General features: G+C 37.6%; 6 protein-coding genes across 15 annotated transcripts in view; all 6 read right to left on the reverse strand.

Annotated features, from left to right (window-relative positions):
* Positions 1 to 17,788, reverse strand: part of LOC125801072 (zinc finger protein ZFP2-like) — a 98,926-nt gene that overhangs the window by 58,836 nt on the left and 22,302 nt on the right. The gene's annotated exons all lie outside the window — the stretch shown is intronic.
* LOC125801073 (zinc finger protein 3-like) overlaps positions 1 to 17,788 on the reverse strand; it is a 93,994-nt gene that overhangs the window by 53,902 nt on the left and 22,304 nt on the right. The window lies entirely within an intron of this gene.
* LOC125801076 (zinc finger protein 239-like) overlaps positions 1 to 17,788 on the reverse strand; it is an 82,111-nt gene that overhangs the window by 42,020 nt on the left and 22,303 nt on the right. The window lies entirely within an intron of this gene.
* Positions 423 to 16,990, reverse strand: LOC107197011 (zinc finger protein 135). 6 transcript variants are annotated; one of them, XM_049476643.1, is made up of 3 exons: positions 7,008 to 7,122; positions 3,750 to 5,996; positions 1,954 to 2,126 (listed from the first exon to the last, which is right to left on the reverse strand). In XM_049476643.1, exon 2 carries the CDS (start codon positions 5,836 to 5,838, stop codon positions 4,588 to 4,590), a length of 1,251 nt encoding a protein of 416 aa, XP_049332600.1. In that variant the 5' UTR covers positions 5,839 to 5,996; positions 7,008 to 7,122; the 3' UTR covers positions 1,954 to 2,126; positions 3,750 to 4,587. The 6 variants fall into 6 exon arrangements, with proteins under 6 accessions (XP_049332603.1, XP_049332604.1, XP_049332602.1 ...); XM_049476642.1 differs by having other exon boundaries at positions 6,984 to 7,122; XM_049476646.1 differs by lacking the exons at positions 3,750 to 5,996; positions 7,008 to 7,122 and adding an exon at positions 16,976 to 16,990 and having other exon boundaries at positions 423 to 2,126.
* LOC111191531 (zinc finger protein 850) lies at positions 7,729 to 17,129 on the reverse strand. Of its 2 annotated transcripts, none has more exons than XM_049476627.1 (2): positions 16,976 to 17,129; positions 7,729 to 11,437 (listed from the first exon to the last, which is right to left on the reverse strand). In XM_049476627.1, the coding sequence occupies exon 2, from the start codon at positions 11,256 to 11,258 to the stop codon at positions 8,463 to 8,465; it is 2,796 nt and encodes a 931-aa protein (XP_049332584.1). In that variant the 5' UTR covers positions 11,259 to 11,437; positions 16,976 to 17,129; the 3' UTR covers positions 7,729 to 8,462. The 2 variants fall into 2 exon arrangements, with proteins under 2 accessions (XP_049332584.1, XP_049332583.1); XM_049476626.1 differs by lacking the exon at positions 16,976 to 17,129 and adding an exon at positions 12,653 to 12,874.
* On the reverse strand, positions 13,475 to 16,932 carry LOC103030187 (zinc finger protein OZF). The gene is made up of 2 exons (XM_022666713.2): positions 16,304 to 16,932; positions 13,475 to 15,433 (listed from the first exon to the last, which is right to left on the reverse strand). Exon 2 carries the CDS (start codon positions 15,264 to 15,266, stop codon positions 14,127 to 14,129), a length of 1,140 nt encoding a protein of 379 aa, XP_022522434.2. The 5' UTR covers positions 15,267 to 15,433; positions 16,304 to 16,932; the 3' UTR covers positions 13,475 to 14,126.

The raw sequence follows: 17,788 nt of genomic DNA on the forward strand, positions 1-17,788 counted from the left end.
ATCTCCAAATACCTCTTTCTATATCATATTAATGGCGTTTCTAGACCATTTCAACTGGGAGTAGGGGGGTGGGGAGCCATGTATGGGAAGTGCTTTGCAGGTATTAGGAAGAAAAATTAGGCATTTAATACCATTCAACATTTTATTTATACACTTTTAGTTACATTAACTATGAAAACATAAGGAAATGTTTATATATAAAAAGGTAAAATTATATTAACAGGTTAACACATTTACAAGGCAGAGAGAGAGAATTATAGTTATAGCGAGAAAGAAAACCAACAGCACAGTGACAGATTGAGAGCACCCCTTGTTACCCTTCTGCCAAACTATCAAAAATGTGATCTAAGCAATAGTTTGTTTATGTAAACTACATGTAAAACAATACATATCAACAATATGTTTGCAATAATACAATCACAGATTTTTATACTTTTATTAGTATTCAAAGCATTTTGAATTTTCATACTGATAACTACACAGAAAATTGCTGGACAGAATCTTATCAGAATGTGGCAACATCAGCAGTGTCTAATAATGGATCCATGCTGCAAAGCAAATCACAACAATCACAAAGCAAATCACTATATTTTCTTTTTTAGTTCTTTCCAAAACAGCAAAATTGTCCTGATAAATTCCTTCAGAAGAAAATCAGTCCCCTGCAAAACAATCACTGTGACAGAGCTAAAGGGAAGAGTACTGTTTTGTCTTCAGTTGCACCTTCAGTCTACTTTAATATCTGCATTGAGGTCTGGGATGGTTAAAGGGGTGTTATCTAATGTATCTGAATGCCTAGAGGTAGTTTCACACACTGAATCAAGAAGCTCCCCCTTTTTTAAGTGAGTGAGCCGGTGTGTGATGACATAATTTAGTCGATTAAAATTCTTCCCACAGTCTGGGCACTGATATGGTTTCTCTCCAGTGTGAATGCGCTGGTGTTGTCGTAGATTTCCTAGATTATTAAAACTCTTTCCGCAGGCTGGGCATTGATATGGTTTCTCTCCGGTGTGAATGCGCTGGTGTCGTCGTAGAGTTCCTATATTATTGAAATTCTTCCCACAGTCTAGGCAGTGATGCGGTTTCTCTCCAGTGTGAATGCGCCGGTGTGTGAGAAGATGAGTATGTGTAATAAAACTCCTCCCACAGTCTGAACAGTGATACGGTTTCTCTCCTGTGTGAATGCGCTGGTGTGTGATAAAATTAGTATGTGCAACAAAACTCTTCCCACAGTCTGAGCAGGTAAATGGTTTTTCTCCTGTGTGAATGCGCTGATGTTCTTTAAGATTATTCAGTCGAGTAAAACTCTTCCCACACTCTGAACAGTGATAAGGTTTCTCTCCTGTGTGAATGCGCAGGTGTATTTTGAGAATACTATGTGTAATAAAACTCTTCCCACATTCTGGGCAGGTATATGGTCTCTCTCCTGTATGGATGCGGTGGTGTTCTTTGAGATTACTCAGCCGAGTAAAACTCTTCCCACATTCTGAACAGTAATACGATTTTTCTCCTGTGTGAATGCGCTGATGTGTCATGAGATTACGCTGTGTAATAAAACTTTTCCCACAGTCTGAGCAGTGATGGGTTTTCTCTCCAATGTGATTGCTTTGGTGGTTTATGAGATTACGCTGTGTAGTAAATCTCTTCCCACAATCTGAGCAGTGATGGAGTTTCTCTCCTGTGTGAATGCGCTGATGCCTTTTCAGATTACTCTGATGATTAAAACTCTTCTCACACTCTGAGCAGTGATATGGTTTTTCTCCAGTGTGAATGCGCTGGTGGTCTTGGAAATAACTCTGATTATTAAAACTCTTCCCACATTCTGAGCAGTAATAAGGTTTTTCTCCAGTGTGAATGCGCTGGTGTCTTCTGAAATTATGCCATTTAGTAAAACTCTTTCCACACTCTGAACAATGGTGCGTTTTCTCCCCTACTGGACTTGGCTCCATTGTTAGATGTATACAACAACGTTTGCAGGTACAGGAGATTTCTTTTCTGAGTGCCTTAGGCTTAACCTTTTGGAGCAGTTTGAAAATAATCTTTTGTGGAATCTCTTGATTGTTTGTGGAGACAAACTTTAGTCAGGTAGGAAAGGAGAGCACGACAGAAGACTTGGATTACCTTTGTTCCTGTAAAAGACAAAAGAAAAAACAGTTATGCTATAAGCAGAAAACTAATGAGAAACAATTCCATTACTACAACAGCTGTATCTTGGTGAAAGCTGGCACTGATAACAGTTTAGGAGTTACTATTTGCACCCAGGTACAAGTAGTTTTTGCAGCAGAGGGGGCCTAATTTCTCTCTTTCTACCAATGAATGGGCAAATTAAATGGAGCCATTGGAACATACACATAATTCACACATGATCCATGGGGAGTTTTGGGAGTATGTTGCACTACTGGCCAAAAATGATTTAGGATAATTTAATGGATCAACTTCCAGTCCACAGTTTTACAATAAGTATTTGAAAATATAGAATTATAAAATGTATTTGAAACACAGGTCAGAGTAGCGTTTAAGAATGCAACTGTGTGCCAATTTTAAGTTAACTTCGAAAATAGATAATTGAGAGTAAAACAACTTTAGAAAAAAATGAATAGAAGAAATGGGTTTTCATCCATTTTCCCAATTTTCTTTTTTTTTTGCATTTCTGCACCTCACATCTCGAATTTTAGGAAAATTAAAAATTTGAATCTTATTTCAAATTTCAGATCCAACTTGTAATAAAAGCTGTTTCAAGCTAAATTTAAACATAGAAAATTGGGTATAAAACATATTTTTTTTCCAATTTACTTTGGTAAAGAAGAATTTCATCTGTTTTTCCAATCTTTAGTTTTCCTTTTTGCCTTTTTCAAAACAGAATAAAAAATGAATCTTCTGTCAAATGTTTGCATTTGTAACAAAATTCTGATGGTATACTGCAAAAGTAAATGAGAAAAAATGTAATAATGAAGATTTATACTCTTCATTTTCTTAGTTTAAATTTAGTCTGAAACGGTCAGAAAATTTACCTGATTACTGTTACAGTAACCAACACATAAGTTAAACAGCTAACCTACTTTACTGCTATCTAGGATTGTCAAGGTTAATGACAGCTAGCTAATTTGTATAAAAATAACTACTTACCCTCGAAATTGAAGGTTTATCCCACGAAAAGAGTAAGAGAGTAAGCCTGTTGAGCTTTCTATTGTTTCACAACAAATACCTCAGCTATTATTGGATAGATGTCAGAGAAAGAAATCCGTAGAAAATAGTGAATAGACACAGTGAACTGTAGTTGTAGTGAAATCTGTAGCTCTGCAGTGTTTACCCTGCTCAACTAAACCGGAAACACGTCACCTAGTCAGCGGAACTGACGCGACTCTCTGTATTCGCCTTAGGTTGCGCTATGCTAAGCTAACCGTCTAGAACAGATTCTAAAAGACCAAACAGAGCCTCTGTTAAAACACACAGCCAGAAATAAGAGGGCGCATGGGATTTAAAGCTGTAATCTTGATTAAACTGGAAATTGATACGGATATTTACATTTTTACTGGTGGGTTTGGTACTAGTTTATTAGCAGGGCAGCTAAACAACACCAAGCTAATCTTTTAATAAGGTCTGTAGCCAACCAAGCTAAGCTTTTCCCTCAGAACTGAGCACCTAATGTCTGTAATTCAGATTTCTGAAAGTGTCATTCTGACTGATGTCCTCATCAATCAGAGATATGTTTATTTATAATTCAGGATATATCAAATCTAATATTTCCATACCTTCTACAGTTCTGCAGGTTATGTTCATCCAGGGAGCAGCAGTCTTCTTCTTATTCTTCTTTTAGGGTTCTGGCAGCCAGCACTTTTAATTATTGGTGAATTACTGCCACTTGCTGGATAAGAACATGAAGCACCAGATTCAAGATTAGTAAAAAACAAAAACAACAATATTTTCTCAAACAATCCTGAGAGTTTGTTTGAGAGAGAAACCTTTTTTATTTATAAAGCTCTCTTGGCTAAGCTCCCAACATATTTGGTTTAATCTGCTCTCACTTTGTAACATTTGCTGTGCTTTACGTTTTTTCCAGAATTCTGCTCTACAAGGTTCCCAAGATTAGTTTAAAACTGAGCAGAAAAGCTTTCTCAAATTTTGCACCATGGTCTTGGAATAAACTTCAAAACAAATTACAGCTTAATGGTGAAGAGTTGGTGAAGCGTTCTGTGATGGAAACATGCAATTGCTCCTCTTAAATGTATTTTGTCTGTTTTGTACTTTCATGCTGATTTATGTTTATTTTAATTTAAGTTTTTGTGTAAACACATTGTTGTGGTTTTCTGTAGCTGGAAATGGTGTGCAGTTTTGTCCAGGTCTCACTCAAAAAAAAATATTTGATGTCAAGGGACTTCCTGGTTAAATAAAGTAAATTTGTATGAACAGGTTAATTTACAACAGAGAGAGAGAATAACAAAGAGCTATAGCAAGAGAGAGGGAGAGAATTACAGAGGTATAGCAAAAGAGAGAGAAAGAGTGAGAATTACAGAGAATTACTTTTATAATTACTATTCAAGGCATTTTAGATCGTCACACTGATAACGTCATAGAGAAAGCATTGGTGTGTCATGAGATTAAGCTGTGTAATAAAGCTTTTCCCACAGTCTGAGCAGTGATACGGTTTTCTCTTGTGTGAATGCGCTGATGCCTTTTCAGATTACTCTGTTGATTAAAACTCTTCTCACAGTCTGAGCAGTGATATGGTTTTTCTCCAGTGTGAATGCGCTGGTGGTCTTTGAAATGACTGCGATTATAAAAACTCTTCCCACAGTCTGAGCAGTAGTATGTTTTTTCTCGAGTGTGAATGCGCTGGTGTTTGTTGAGAAGACTTTGTGTAATAAAACTCTTTCCACAGTCAGAGCAGATATAAGGTTTCTCTTTAGTGTGCTTGTGTGTCATGAGATTACGCTGTGTAGTGAAGCTCTTCCCACAATCTGAGCAGTGATGGGGTTTCACTCCTGTGTGAATGCGCTGATGCCTTTTCAGATTACTCTGTTGATTAAAACTCTTCCCACAGTCTGAGCAGTGATAGGGTTTTTGTCCAGTGTGAATGCATTGGTGGTCTTGGAAATGACTCTGATTATTAAAACTCTTCCCACAGTCTGAGCAGTGATATGTTTTTTCTCCAGTGTGAATGCGCTGGTGTTTGTTGAGAAGACTTCGTGTTATAAAACTCTTTCCACAGTCAGAGCAGCTATAAAGTTTCTCTCCAGTGTGAATGCGCCGGTGTATTTTGAGAATACCATGTGTACTAAAACTTTTACCACAGTCTGAGCAGGTATATGGTTTCTCTCCTGTATGGATGCGGTGGTGTTCTTTGAGATTACTCAACCGAGTAAAACTCTTCCCACATTCTGAACAGTAATACGGTCTTTCTCCTGTGTGAATGTGCTCGTGTGTCATGAGATTACGCTGTGTAGTGAAGCTCTTCCCACAGTCTGAGCAGTGATAGAGTTTCTCTCCAGTGTGATTGCTCTGGTGGTTCATGAGATTACGCTGTGTAGTGAAGCTCTTCCCACAATCTGAGCAGTGATGGGGTTTCTCTCCTGTGTGAATGCGCTGATGCCTTTTCAGATTACTTTGTTGATTAAAACTCTTCCCACAGTCTGAGCAGTAATACGGTTTTTCTCCAGTGTGAATGCGCTGGTGGTCTTGGAAATAACTCTGATTATTAAAACTCTTCCCACAGTCTGAGCAGTAATACGTTTTTTCTCCAGTGTGAATGCGCTGGTGTCTTCTAAAATTATGCCATGTAGTAAAACTCTTTCCACACTCTGAACAATGGTGCGTTTTCTCCTTGACTGAACTTGGCTTCATTGTTAGATGTATCCACAATGTTTAGGTACTGGAGATTTGACTGAGTGCCTTAGGCTTAACCTAATCTTTGTGGAACTGTTTGTGTGATTGTTTGTGGAGACAAACTTCAGCCAGGTAGGAAAAGAGAGCACAACAGAAGACTTGGCGTATCTATGTTTCTGTAAAAGACAAAAGAAAAGCCAGTTATGCAGGAAACTTATGAGAAACAATTCCATTACCACAAAAGCTGTATCTTGGTAAAAGCTGGAACGGATAAAAGTTCATGAGTTACTGTCTGCACCCAGGTACAGGTAGGTTTTGCAGCACAGGGGGGCTTATTTCTCTCTTTCTACCAATGAAAGCGCAAATACGATGGAGCCATTGGAAAATACTAGCTGTATGGAGTCACATGACCCATAGGGAGTTCTATGAGTTTGTGATTATGAGAATGTTTTAGGATCATTTACTGGATCAACTTTAAGGCACAGTTCATATGTTTTTGTGTGTTGTACTTATTAGTAATGCCATTGCAATGAATTCCAGTCCACAATTTTACAATTAATATTTGAAAATATAGAATTATATATGCCAATATAATGCTAAATTGAGAGTAAAACCTCTTTAGAAAGAAAAGAATAAAAGAAATAGGTTTTCATCCATTTTTCCAATTCTCTGTTTTTTTATTTCTGCACCTCACAATTCGAATTTCAAGAAAATGGAAACATTTTTTATCTTACTTAAAAATTGTAATGTAATAAAAGTAAGTTGCATAATACGCTCAGTGTATCAGTAAGTAAGTTTATTAGTTCAATTTTAACCGTTTCAAGCTAAAATTAAACATAGAGAATTGGGTATAAAACTTAATTTTATTTTTTTTTCCATTTACTTTGGTAAAGAAAAAAACTATCTATCTTTAGTTTTGCTTTTTGCCTTTCTCAAAACAGAATGAAAAAATGAATCTTCTCTCAACTTTTTGCATCTTGTAACAAAAATCTGATGGTATAATATAAAAAACATAGGAAAAATATATAAAAAGAAGTTTATACTCAATTTTCTACGTTCAAAAACAAAAATCTGATGGTATAATTTGAAAAAAAATGTAATAATGAGGTTTTATACTCAATTTTCTTCGTTTAAATTTAGTCTGAAACTGTCAGAAAATTTACCTTTCTTTGTTTCACAACAAATACCTCAGCTATTATTGGGGAGATGTCGGAGAAAGAAATCCGTAGAAAAGACACAGTGGAATGTAGTTGAAGTGAAATCTGCAGCTCCGCAGTGTTTACCCTGCTCAACTAAACCTTAAACACATCACCTATCCAGCGGAACTGACGCTGCTCTCTCTATTCGCCTCAGGCTACGCTATGCTAAGCTAACCGTCTAGAAGAGATTTTAACAGACCACACAGAGTCTCTGTTAAACACACACAGACCGAAATATGAGGACACATGGGATTAAAAGCTGTAATCTTGGTTAAAGTTGGAAATGAATACGGATTTGTACATTTTTACTGGTGGGTTTGGTACTAGTTTATTAGCAGGGCAGCTAAACAACACCAAGCTAATCTTCTAAAAGGGTCTGTAGCCAATTTATAATTCAGGATATATCAAGTCTAATATCTCCATACCTTCTACAGTTCTGCTGGTTATGTTCATCCAGGGAGCAGCAGTCTTCTTATTATTATTATTCTTTCAGGGTTCTAATTACTGGTGAATTACTGCCACTTGCTGGATAAGAACATCAAGCACCAATCCTTTTAAGTTTTAGAAACCTTAATAATATTTTTATGTCCTGAATAATACTCCCAATTGTCAATGTCCCTGCTGCCCTAGAAAGTCCAAATACCTCCAAATACTTTCTATTTTCTAGCTTAAAGTGCGTTGCCGACATAACAAAAACAAAAAGTATACATTCAATATCAGTCACAGTTTTATTTATACAGTTTTCAGTTACAGTTAGAACAATTATCGGAAAAAGTACATTTATATGAACAGGTTAATTTACAACAGAGAGAAAAAGAATTACAGAGAGCTATAGCAAGAGAGAGAGAATTACTGAGATTAATAGAGAAAAAGAGAGAATTACAGTAAGTTATAGCGAGAAAGAAAACTAAGAGCACAGAGACAGGGTTGAGAGCACCCTTAGGTACCCTTCCCAAACCAACAAAGACTTGATCTAAGCAATAATGTATTTGTGTAAACTACATGCAAACTATAAATATTTTTACAATACTTTTGAAGTATAACAATTACTGATGTTCATACTTTTATGATTACTATTCAGGGCATTTTAAATCTTCACTTTGAGAACATCATAGAAAATTGCTGGACAGAATAGTTTGTTTAATTTGTAGCTAATTGTTTTTTTCTACATAGCTCCTCCCCCAGTTTTCATGAAATTGCCATCTTTCTAATTGCTTCGGTCCTGGGGAGGGGCTACAAGCACATCACTCAGATATTGATGTTGCGTAGGTCATATGTGCGTTTTTGACCAATCTCACTTCATCTTCTTTTTCAATTCTTTCCAAAAAAGTAAAAGAGTCCAATTAATGGCTTCCAACAGAACATCAGTCCCCTGCAAAACAAACAACTCCAACCAGTCTCCAAGGCTGGAGGAAGAGTAGTGTTTTGTCTTCAGTTGCCCCTTCACTCTACTTTAATATCTGTATTGAGACCTGGGATGGTTGAAGGAGTGTTATCTAATGTATCTGAATGTCTAGAGCTAGTCTCACACTCTGAATCGTGGAGCTCTTCCTTTTTTATGTGAGTGAGCCGGTGTGTGATGACAGAATTTAGTCGATTAAAACTCTTCCCACAGTCTGAGCAGTGATAGGGTTTTTCTCCTGTGTGAATGCGCTGGTGGTGTTTGAGATTACTCTGATGATTAAAACTCATCCCACAATCTGAGCAGCTATACGGTTTCTCTCCTGTATGAATACGCTGGTGTATGTTGAGGAGACTTTGTGTAATAAAACTTTTCCAACAGACCAGGCAGTGATAAGGTTTTTCTCCTGTATGAATCCGCTGGTGGTGCTTGAGATTTGTCAGTTGATTAAAACTCTTCCCACAGTTTGAGCAGTGATATGGTTTTTCTCCAGTGTGAATGCGCTGGTGTGTCTTGAGATCACACCGTGTAGTAAAGCTCCTCCCACAGTCTGAGCATTGATGCATTTTTTCTCCTGTGTGACTGCGCCGGTGTAGGTTAAGAAGACTTTGTGAAATAAAACTTTTCTCACAATCTGAGCATTGATACGTTTTTTCACCTGTGTGAATGCGCTGGTGTCTTTTCAGATTACTCTGATGATTAAAACTCCTCCCACAATCTGAGCATTGATACGGTTTTTCTCCTGTGTGAATGTGCTGGTGTTTTTTTAGAGTACTCAATTCGTTAAAACTCTTCCCACAGTTTGAGCAGTGATATGGTTTTTCTCCTGTGTGAATGCGCTGATGTCTTTTGAGATCACTAATTCGATTAAAACTTTTCCTGCAGTCTGAGCAGTGATATGGTTTTGCTCCAGTGTGAATGCGCTGGTGTTTAATGAAATTGGACCGTTTAGTAAAACTCTTCCCACAGTCTGAGCAGTGATTCTCTTTTTCTCCCGTGTGAAGGGGCTGGTTTGTGATAAGATTACTCTCTGTAGTAAAACTCTTTTCACACTCTGTATTGAAGCCTGGGATGATTGAAGGGGTGTTATCTAATGTATCTGAATGCCTAGAGGTAATCTCACATTCTGAATCGTGATGCTCTTTCTTTTTTATGTGAGTGGACCGGTGTGTGATGAGAGAATTCAGCCGATCAAAGCTCTTCCCACAGTCTGAGCAGTGATAAGGTTTTTCTCCTGTATGAATGCGCTGATGGTGTTTGAGATTAGTCAGTTGATTAAAACTCTTCCCACATTTTGAGCAGTGATATGGTTTTTCCCCAGTGTGAATGCGCTGGTGTGTCTTGAGATCACGCTGTGTAGTAAAGCACTTCCCACAGTCTGAGCAGTGATGCAGTTTTTCTCCTGTATGAATGCGCCGGTGAATGTTGAGAAGACTTTTTGAAATAAAACTCTTTCCACAGTCTGAGCAGTGATACGGTCTCTCTCCAGTGTGAATGCGCTCATGATGTTTGAGATTACTCTGATGATTAAAACTCTTCCCACAGTCTGAGCAGTGATACGGTTTTTCCCCTGAGTGAATACGTTGGTGTGTTTTGAGAGTACTCAGATCGATAAAACTCTTCCCACAGTCTGAGCAGGGATGCATTTTTTGTCCTGTGTGAATGCGCTGGTGTTTATTGAGATAACTCTGATGATTAAAACTCTTTCCACAGCATGAGCAGTGATACAGTTTTTCTCCTGTGTGAATGTGCTGGTGTCTTTTGAGATTATTTCTTCTATTAAAACTCTTCCCGCAGTCTGAGCATTGATATGGTTTTGCTCCAGTGTGAATGCGCTGGTGTTTAATGAGATTACGCCGTTTAGTAAAACTCTTTCCACAGTCTGAGCAGTGATGCAGTTTTTCTCCAGTGTGAATGCGCTGCTGTATGATGAGATTACTCTCTGTAGTAAAACGTTTTCCACATTCGACACTGAGGCCTGGGATGGTTGAAGGAATGTTATTTAATGTATCTAGATGCATAGAGCTAGTCACACATTCTGAATCGTGATGCTCTTTCTTTTTTTTGTGAGTGAGCTGGTGTGCAATGACCGAACTCAGTACAGTAAAACTCTTCCCACACTCTGGACATTCATACGGTTTCTCTCCAGTGTGAATGCGCTGATGATCTTTAAGAATACTCTGTCGAGCAAAGCTCTTCCCGCAGTCTGAGCACTTATAAGGTTTCTCTCCAGTGTGAATGCGCTGGTGTGTGACGAAAAGAGAATATGTACTAAAACTCCTCCCACACTCTGGGCATTGATATGGTTTTTCTCCAGTGTGAATGCGCTGGTGTTCTTTAAGAATACCCTGTTGAGTAAAACTCTTTCCACACACTGAACAGTCATACGTCTTTTCTTTTGTGTGAATGCGCCGGTGTATGTTGAGAACAGCACGTGTAATAAAACTCTTCCCACAGTCTGAGCAGTGATACGGTTTTTCTCCAGTGTGAGTGCGCTGGTGAATGTTGAGAAGACTTTTTGTAATAAAACTCTTCTCACAGTTGGTGCAGTGATACGGTCTCTCTCCTGTGTGAACGCGCTGGTGGTGTTTGAGATTAGTCTGATGATTAAAACTCTTCCCACACTCCAAGCAGTGATACGGTTTTTCTCCTGTGTGAATGCGCTGGTGTGTTTTGAGAGTACTCGTTTGATTAAAACTCTTCCCACAGTCTGAGCACTGATACGGTTTCTCACCTGTGTGAATGCGCTGGTGTGTGATAAGATTATGCTGTGTAGTAAAATTCTTTCCACACTCTGAACAGTGATGAGTTTCCTCCCCTACTGGACTTGGCTCCATTGTTAGATGTATCCAACAATGTTTGCAGGTACTGGAGATTTTTTTCTGAGTGCCTTAGGCTTCACCTATTGGAGCAGTTTTAACATTGATCTTTGTGGAATCTCTTTGTTGTTTGTGGAGACAAACTTCAGCAAGGATGAAAAGCAGAACAGGAGAGAAAACTTGGAGTATCTTCATTTCTGTAAAAGACAAAAGAAAAGCCAGATATGCTATATGCTGGAAACTAATGAGATACAATTCCATTACCACAAAAGCTCATGTACTGCAGACTGCAAAATACACACAATTGTATCTTGGTGAAAGCTGGAACTGATAAAAGGTGTAATAAGAGGACAGTAAAAAAGAGTGTAGTGTACTGGAGAGAGAGAAAGAGTACTTTTTATTTTACTTAGGTGCAATTACACATTTACACTGAAAACCTTTAGACCGTCACTGTTTCAAGTTAATTGAAATTGTTCAAATGCAAATTTCAGTCATAATAAAATTTGGTACATTATTACTTTTAATAATAATTTGGTGTCAACTTCAACAGACTGTTTGATAATCTGGAGTTAGGGTAACTGGAAATACATAGAATATGCAAATATATTCTCAATTTATATTTCCTAAATTTCTATCTCGTCTTGCCTGGCACAATTCCACTCTCTACTGGTGCATCTTTGGAATTTTGACTTTATAAAAGTAGACCAGATTATAACCTTTTAACTTGTGCAACATCACAAAGATAAAAAAACAGTGTGATTTCTTACAATAAAAAAACGTAGGTCTACGTTATAGACCATTTTCTTGAGCTCGAGAAAATCAGTGGGAATTCTCGGACTGACCAGGTGTTCTGTCGAGTTGTGCTACCAATCGATATGAGCTTTGTACTTGCACTGCGCATGCGCTGACCCTATTTTTTTATTTACGTTTTTTATTACGTTTTTCTCGGTGTGTTTAACAACCTGAGTTTACTGACTGTTATTTTGTTGAGTGTTACAACCGTGTCATTTACAAACGTGGAAGTAATAAACACGTTTTACCTTTGAATATACACTAGATTAGCACGATTTGGCAAGGTGGCACAACTGGGCAGAACACCTAAAAAGCATCTAAAGCGTATGCCACAAGGCAACCGCTTCACTCAGACCCTCATTTATAATGTAACCAAGCCTATCTTGTTAATATAGTGACTAAGTGGCTCATTCTGCCTGTCATGTAAGATGTAATGTGTACTGCAACAAGTCAACAAGCACAAACAAACGTTTTTTAACTTCTAATTATTTGGTAAACTACATTTGGTAAACTGTCGATATATTAAAATATGTTTTACTTTGCAAAATAGAAAAAAATATTATACTAAAATAATGTACTACTATAATAATATTATTACTTGTATAAGAACAACTACTTACCCTTGAAAATGGAGGGTTATCCTTCAAAAAGAGTTTCTAAGCCTCGTGAGCTTTCTACCGTTTTACAATCGATACCTCATTGTTTATTCGGGAGATGTCGGAGCAAGAAATCAAAGGAAAATTGTGCAAAAACGCTGTGAACTCTGCAGCTGTAGTGAACTCTTTAGCTCCGCAGTGTTTACCCTGCCCAACTAAACCGGAAACACGTCACCCATCCAGCGGAACTGACGCTGCTCTCTCTATTCGCCTCAGAGTACACTATGCTAAGCTAACCGTCTAGAAGTGATTCTAACAGACCAAACAGATCTTCTAAAATGGCCTGTAGCCAACCAAGCTAAGCTTTCCTTTTAGAACTGAGCACCTAATGTCTGTAATTCAGATTTCTGAAAGTGTCATTCTGACTAGTCTTCATCAATCAGAGATATGTTTATTTATAATTTAGGATATATCCTGTCTAATATCTCCATACCTTCTACAGTTCTGGTTATGTTCATCCAGGGAGCACTGTAATTATTGGTGAATTACTGCCACTTGCTGGATAAGACCATGAAGCACCGGACTCAAGAGGAGAGAAGAAAAACAACAATATTCTCTCAAACAATCCTGAGAGTTTTAGACAGCTTAATAATTTTGTTATGTCCTGAAAGATACTCCCAATTGTGAAAGTCCCTGCTGCCCTAGAAACACCAAATATCTCATCCTTTCTGTATTATATCAGTGGTGTTTCTAGACCATTTTAACAAGGGGTGGGCAGATTACTTTCTACTTTCTAGCTTAAAGTGTTTTGCAGGCATTACGAAAAAACAACAACTATGCATTCAATACCATTCAACATTTTATTTATACAGTGTTCAGTTAAACAATTTTCAATATGCACACTCATAATTCTACATTTGTCATGTCATACAAACACTAACAAATTATCATTATCATAGCCAGATGCTTTTCAACTTGTACACAATCAATAGTCCTGGACTATTTGTTTTTCTTTCAGTAAAAAATCTCTATTTAATATGGTGTCTAATACTAGGCTTAATTAATCTCTGTCTGGACAACTAGCCATTAAAATGAGCATTCCACATACATACAAGGAAACGAAAGGAAAACATAAGGAAAAAAGTAAATGCCTTGATATGAACATGTTAACACAATTACAATGCAGAGACTTAGAAAAGACTTAATCTAAGCAATAAAATCATTCATGTGAACTACATGTAAAGAGAAAATATCATTATGATAATACTTTTGCTATATTACAATCAAAGATGTTCATACTTCAGAATGTCATACTTCTAACCAATCTCACTTCATTTTCTTTCTTAGTTTATTCCAAAACAGCAAAAGTGTTCTAATAACGTCCTTTAGTAGAACATCAGTCCCCGGCAGAACCATAAACTTCAACCAGTCTCCTCGGCACTGTATTACTGTGACACAGCCAAAGGGAAGACTTTTGTGTTTGTCTTCAGATGCCACTTTACTCTACTTTAATATCTGTATTGAGGCTTGGTATGGTTGAAGGAGTGTTATCTAATGTATCTGAATGTCTAGAGCTAGTCTCACCCTCTGAGTCGTGGAGCCCTTCCTTCTTTATGTGAGTTAGCCGGTGTGTAATGACAGAACCTAGTCTAATAAAGCTCTCCCCACAGTCTGGGCACTGATACGATTTCTCTCCAGTGTGGATGCGCTGGTGTGTGAAGAAAAGCCTATGTGTAGCAAAACTCTTCCCACAGTCTCGACAGTCATAAATATTCTCTCTAGTGTGAATGTTTTGGTGTCGTCGTAGATTTCCTAGGTCATTAAATTTCTTCCCACAATCTGAACAGAAATACGGTTGTTCTCCTGTGTGAATGCGCCGGTGTATGTTGAAATAATGTTTTGTAATAAAACTCTTCCCACAGTCTGAGCAGTAAAATGGTCTTTCTCCATTGTGAATGCGCTGGTGTATGTTGAGATAGTTTGCTGTAAAAAAACTCTTCCCACAGTCTGAGCAGTGATATGGTCTCTCTCCAGTGTGAACGCGCTGGTGTTTTTTGAGACTACCCTGTTGAGTAAAACTCCTCCCACAGTCTGAACAGTTATACTTTTTTTCTCCTGTGTGAATGCGCCGATGTATGTTAAGAAGACTACGCGTAGTAAATCTCCTCCCACAGTCTGAGCACTGATACGGTTTTTCTCCTGTATGATTGCGCTGGTGTGTGTTGAGATTACTCTGTGTAGTAAAGGCTTTCTCACAGTCTGGGCAGTTATATTGTTTTCGTCCTGTATGAATGAGCCGATGTGTGTTGAGATTATTCTGTTTACTAAAATTCTTCCCGCAGTCTGGGCAGTGATACTTTTTTTCTCCAGTGTGAATGCGCTGATGTTTCATGAAACTACGCATTCTAGTGAAGCTCGTCCCGCAGTCTGGGCAATGATACTTATTGTCTTCTGTGTGAATGCGCTGGTGTCTTTTGAAATTACTCTGATGACTAAAACTCTTCCCACAGTCTGAGCAGGGATACGGTTTTTCTCCTGTGTGAATGCGCTGGTGTATGATGAGATCTTGCCGTGCAGTGAAATTCCTTCCACACTCTAAACAGTGGTGATTTTTCTCCCTGAGTGGACTTGGCTTCATTGTTAAATATATCCAATAACGTTTGCAGGTACTGGAGATGTGTGGAGATCTGAGTGGCCTGGGCCTAACTTACTGGAGCAGTTAAACACTGATCATTGGGAAATCTCTTAGTTGTTTGCACAGGTAGAAAAGCCAAGCAGGAAAGAAGAATTGGAGTATCTTAATTTCTGTAAAACACAAAAGAAAAGCCAGTTATGCTATATGCAGGAAATGCTTTATTGTTAAAAAAAAAAGAAAGAAAGAAAAAAAAAACTAAAAGACAAACAAGTGCACATGTCTACTAATGAATTCAAGGAGTCACTGGGAAATGCTTAGCAGTATTTGGTTATTATTGACTTAAAACTTTCCCACAGATGTTTTAAAAGTACATTTTAGCTTACACACAATTACACATTCACCAAAAAGTCACTTTTTTCAAGGTCGCTAAATTGTGAAAAATAAATCCCAGGTTAAGAATGTATGAACAGGTTAATATTGTCACTGTCATGCAAAAACTTTAGTTCTATACACAGACATTCCAGGATACTCTGACTCACGACTTCATGTCATATCTTCCTTTGCATGGCAGGTATCACTAGTGTATGGAAGCTCCTCCCTGCTATCTTAATATTTTGACATACTAGGTCATTATTTTGAGATAGTAAATCATTATATTCAGATACTATCTCAATATTTTAGCAAGTGTAGCAAGTGTGTTTGCTTTCGGAGAAAATTTTTTTTTTTCCTCCAGTGAAGCTAGCATACTGTGGGGAGTAGTATCTCAAAATCTTGACTTAGTATCTCAAAATATTGAGATAGTAAGTCATTATTTTGAGATACTATCTCAAAATATTGAGATAGCAGTTTACTTATTAATAATAAAAAAAAATGCTGGATTATTATTAGTGGCGGGAATGGGCTTCCATAGTAGTGAGAACGATTCAATGGGGCTTCAGGTAATGAACCTTTGTGCTGGAAGCCTCGTGTTGCCATCAATAAAGCTAACTTGCTATGTATCTAGGTAACGTTAGCTTTCTTGTATAACAATAACTGCTTACCTCGAAATTGAAGGATTATTCCTCGAAAAAGAGTCTGAAGCCTGTTGAGCTTTGGATCGTTTCACAACCGATACCTCTGCTTTTTTTATTCGTGAGATGTTGAAGAAAGAAAACCGTGGAAATAGTGCAAAGATGCAGTAAACTATGTATTAAACTCTGTAGCTGTAGTGAACTCTATATCTACAGTGAATTGTAATTGTAGTGAACTGTGTATTTGTAGTGAAATCTGTCGCTATTGTAAACACGGTATCTGTAGTAAACACTCGCTCCGCAGTGTTTACTCTGCTCAATTTAACCGGAAACACGTCACCTATCCAGCGGAAACTGACGCTGCTCTCTGTATTCGCCTCAGCGTACGCTATGCTAAGCTAACCGTCTAGAATAGACTCTTACAGACTAAACAGAGCCTCTGGTAAACACACACAGCCCGAAACACGAAGACACATAGGAGTAAAAGCTGTAATATTGGTGAAAAATGAAAATTTATACGGATATTTATTTTTTTACTGGTAGGTTCGGTACTAGTTTATTAGCAGGGCAGATAAACAAAACCAAGCTACTCTTCTAAAAGACTCTGTAGCCAACCAAGCTATACTTTTCACTCAGAACTGTGCACCTAATGCATTAAATCAGATTATTATTCAGGATATATCGAGTCTAATATCTTCATACCTTCTACAGTTCTGCTAGTTATGTTCATCCAGGGAGCAGCGGTCTTCTTCTTATACTTCTTTTAGGGTTCTTGCAGCCAGCACTTTTAATTATTGGTGAATTACTGCCACTTGCTGGATAAGAACATGAAGCACCTGACTCAAGAGGACAGAACAAAAACAACAATATTCTCTCAAACAATCCTGAGAGTTTTAGAAACCTTAATAATCTTATATTCTGAATCATGGACGAAATTTTGATTTCAGAGGTGGGGGGGTCACAAATGGCTTGAGGACCCGGAGGGAAGGGGGGGGGGGGTTGCATTTGTGTAATATTGACCTCAAAGCAATATTACAGCTAAACTACAACCTGAAGCTTTTATTTTCATTCTCATTTACATAACATTTTAAATAAACTTTAAATCTAAAAAAATGTATCTGTCTAGCTGACATAACCCAGTTTGTGGGCGGTCTAAAGGGAAACTGGATCCGTCTCTATTTAATATAGCGTGACTGGTTCCATACCTGTCAAGTTTTGGATTTAAAAATAAGGGATATTTTCCGCCCCCAACCGAGGTTCAGTATCCCTTAAATTTTAAGACAGGTTTACAAGAAATCTAAAATAACCACCTGTAAACCACTTATAAACTACAATTAGATTTTCAGAATCTGATAGATCTACATTTGTTGACACTGAAATGTTGTGGACATTCCTACATATGTAGTTCTTATAATACAGCCTAAATAAAATCATTTTCTAGATTTTTACATGAAGTCTTTACTTTTTTGGCAGGAATGCACTCTTTTATATGATGTATTTATTTATTTATTTATT

The sequence above is a fragment of the Astyanax mexicanus genome, chromosome 4 (assembly GCF_023375975.1).
Source record: "Astyanax mexicanus isolate ESR-SI-001 chromosome 4, AstMex3_surface, whole genome shotgun sequence".
Taxonomy (NCBI): Eukaryota; Metazoa; Chordata; class Actinopteri; order Characiformes; family Acestrorhamphidae; genus Astyanax; species Astyanax mexicanus.